Below are 2,753 nucleotides of genomic sequence, written 5' to 3' on the forward strand. Positions count from 1 at the left end.
GTTCCTTCTTTTTTACAGCAGCATAGTATTCCATCGTGTAGATGTACCGCAGTTTTCTAATCCATTCATCTACTGATGGGAATTACTTTATTTTTTAATATCTTTATTGATTTTTAGAGAGAGAGGAAGGCAGAGGGAGAAAGAGAAACATTGATAGGAGAGCTGAACATTAATCAGCTGCCTGCTGCACACCCCCTACCAGGGATTGAGCCCACAACCCAGGCATTTGCCCTGACCAGGAATCAAACCAGCAACCTTTTGGTGCACAAGATGATGTCCAACCAACTGAGCCACACTGGCCAGGGCCAACTTTACTCTTTAGAAGAGATACACAGAGAGAGATGCATGAAGAGGTTGAGGGCATGAGGGAAAATTTGAAACTTCAGTAGGCTTCATCTTAGTAGAAATTTCAGGATTCTGACTCTGTTTAGTATTTAGAATGGGTTTAATTATAACTCTACAAATTGAATGATACTTGTACGTGCAGTTCTCAAAAATATGGAAACAATGTTTTTCATTTAGTTTCAGTTATTGATGATTTCTACCATGAGTTCCTTCCATTTATTGAGCTTTGGCAGTAATTTTTAACTTTGAAATTCAGCAGGTTGACTTACCGCTGAAAAAGGCTGACTGTCTCATAAAAAGTTCTTATTACAACATATATCAGTGTCCACAGTCTAAGTGCATACATACCTGAGTACAGGGGGTCAGAGTCCTTCTTAATACTATAGAGTGAAAGGTCTGAAATAAAGTTCCAGCTTTAAACTTGTTCATGCATACTCTGCCCAATGGTGGGGCCACAGTCTCCTCTTCTGCTTCTGTGTGCTGTGGGCAGGTTCCATTTTTCACCAACTGATGGAACATAGTATCTGTGTTGTTGTTTCTTTTTAACCAGAATATAAGAAAGTATTTGCTGACTGAAGCCAGAGAAAAAAATAGACCTGAATTTCTTCAGGGTTGGCAGACTGCTGTTACAAAGGTAAGTATGTGATAAATATGAAAACCCAGGCATATCAAGGGGATGGAATTATCAAAGAAGTAGGAGTCTTTAAAAGCATTTTTATTTATTTTTTTTAAAATATATTTTATTGATTTTTACAGAGAGGAAGGGAGAGGGATAGAGAGTTAGAAACATTGATGAGAGAGAAACATCGATCAGCTGCCTCTTGCACACCCCACGCTGGGGATGTGCCCGCAACCAAGGTACATGCCCTTGACTGGAATCGAACCTGGGACCTTTCAGTCCGCAGGCCGACGCTCTATCCACTGAGCCAAACCAGTCAGGGCTAAAAGCATTTTTAAACTGGTGATGAAGACCCGGGAAGCTCAAAACCTTAGTGTTCATCATCTGGCTGTTGTTTCCCAGTGCTTGCTAAGAACAAATAAGTTTAGTAATTTCATCCCTGGGGCAACTGCTAATGATATGGTTATACTATTTTTATGATGATATGATTATTATAAAAAAAAATTTTGGTGGCATCTGCCTTTGCCTCATAGCTCTTATTTCCAGGAGATTCATATAGACCCAGAGAAAATACTGAAACAACTATTTGGATCGACTAAAAGGAGCAAGTGCACTGAGCTACTTTCCAGGCAGTTGGGGAAGACAGTGGCCTGGGTGTTCCAGTGTAAGCACAATCTGGAAGCAGCACTGTTTGGCCCATAGACACTTAAAGCTGGATATGGGGCACAGTGCTAGGGCAGAGCTCTCAATCTTGTTACATATAACAGTGTCTTATGGTCACTGCTTTCATGTTTTCAAAGTGTTTTTGCTTGTGTGATCTCATTTGATGATCCTTACAGCCTGTGAGGTAAGTGGGTCATTTAGGGATAAGTATCCTCTTTATTCTATAGATGAGAAAATTGAAGCCTAGGTATGACCTTCCCCAGAGGCCACCACAGCTGTTGGTAGGACCAGATTCTTGAACTCAGGTCTGTCTGGATCATTGACACGTTATAAAGGCAGGGTTTTGAAACAAACCTTTATAACAAATAGATAAGGTTTATTTGTTCATTGTTGAACTGAACCAAGTGCTAAATTTGAAACTTAAGCTTCAGTTTTATGTTTTAAATAACTTAGTATATTAGTTCAAACTAGAATTGAACTTGTAAATTTTCTGAATTTACCCAACTAGAATATATAGGTATTCTCTTAAATTTAGTCATGACCTTTCATATTCCCACTTTAGACAGGATACAGTAACCAGTTCTTTTGAAAACATATTATTTACCTTTACAATTTCTTTTGAAGAATAGGGCTGAGTTGTGTAATATGAGATGAAAAGTGAAGACTGCTAAGCAGGATTGTTACTGTCTAAGTATTCAGAGTCTGGGCACATGTTCTCTGATCCACAATTCCATTGTCAGTATATTCATAGTGAAACTAATTATCCAAATGGAAGTTTTTAAATAGTATTTTATTTTGTTTCCCATTTCTTATATCTAGGCAAAATATTGTTCTATAAATTGTGGTTCATTGATAGCTTTTTTCATGTGGTCAGATGCCTCCATAAAGTCAAACATTTTAGTTTTTATTTTTTTTAAAAAAAAGTTTGCATTTATTTGAGAGGAGAGAGAGAGAGAGAGAGAGGCGATTGGTTGCCTCCTCCAGTATGCACCTCACCCGGAGATTGAACCCACAATCTGGGCATGTGCCATGACCAGGAATTGAACCAGCGACCTTTCAGTGCATGGGATACGCTCAACCAATGGAGCCACACCGGGCAGGGCTAAAATCAAACACTTTAAAAACC

General features: G+C 38.8%; 1 protein-coding gene across 1 annotated transcript in view; it reads left to right on the forward strand.

The window, feature by feature from the left end:
* The window catches only part of SENP5 (SUMO1/sentrin specific peptidase 5), a 64,921-nt gene that overhangs the window by 60,801 nt on the left and 1,367 nt on the right, over window positions 1–2,753 (forward strand). The window contains exon 8 of the mRNA XM_005873169.2: window positions 896–979. Within this exon, the coding sequence (XP_005873231.1) occupies window positions 896–979 (84 nt within the window). The remainder of the gene's footprint in view (window positions 1–895; window positions 980–2,753) is intronic.

Source organism: Myotis brandtii, unplaced genomic scaffold, assembly GCF_000412655.1.
Source record: "Myotis brandtii unplaced genomic scaffold, ASM41265v1 scaffold4, whole genome shotgun sequence".
NCBI classification, from domain to species: domain Eukaryota; kingdom Metazoa; phylum Chordata; class Mammalia; order Chiroptera; family Vespertilionidae; genus Myotis; species Myotis brandtii.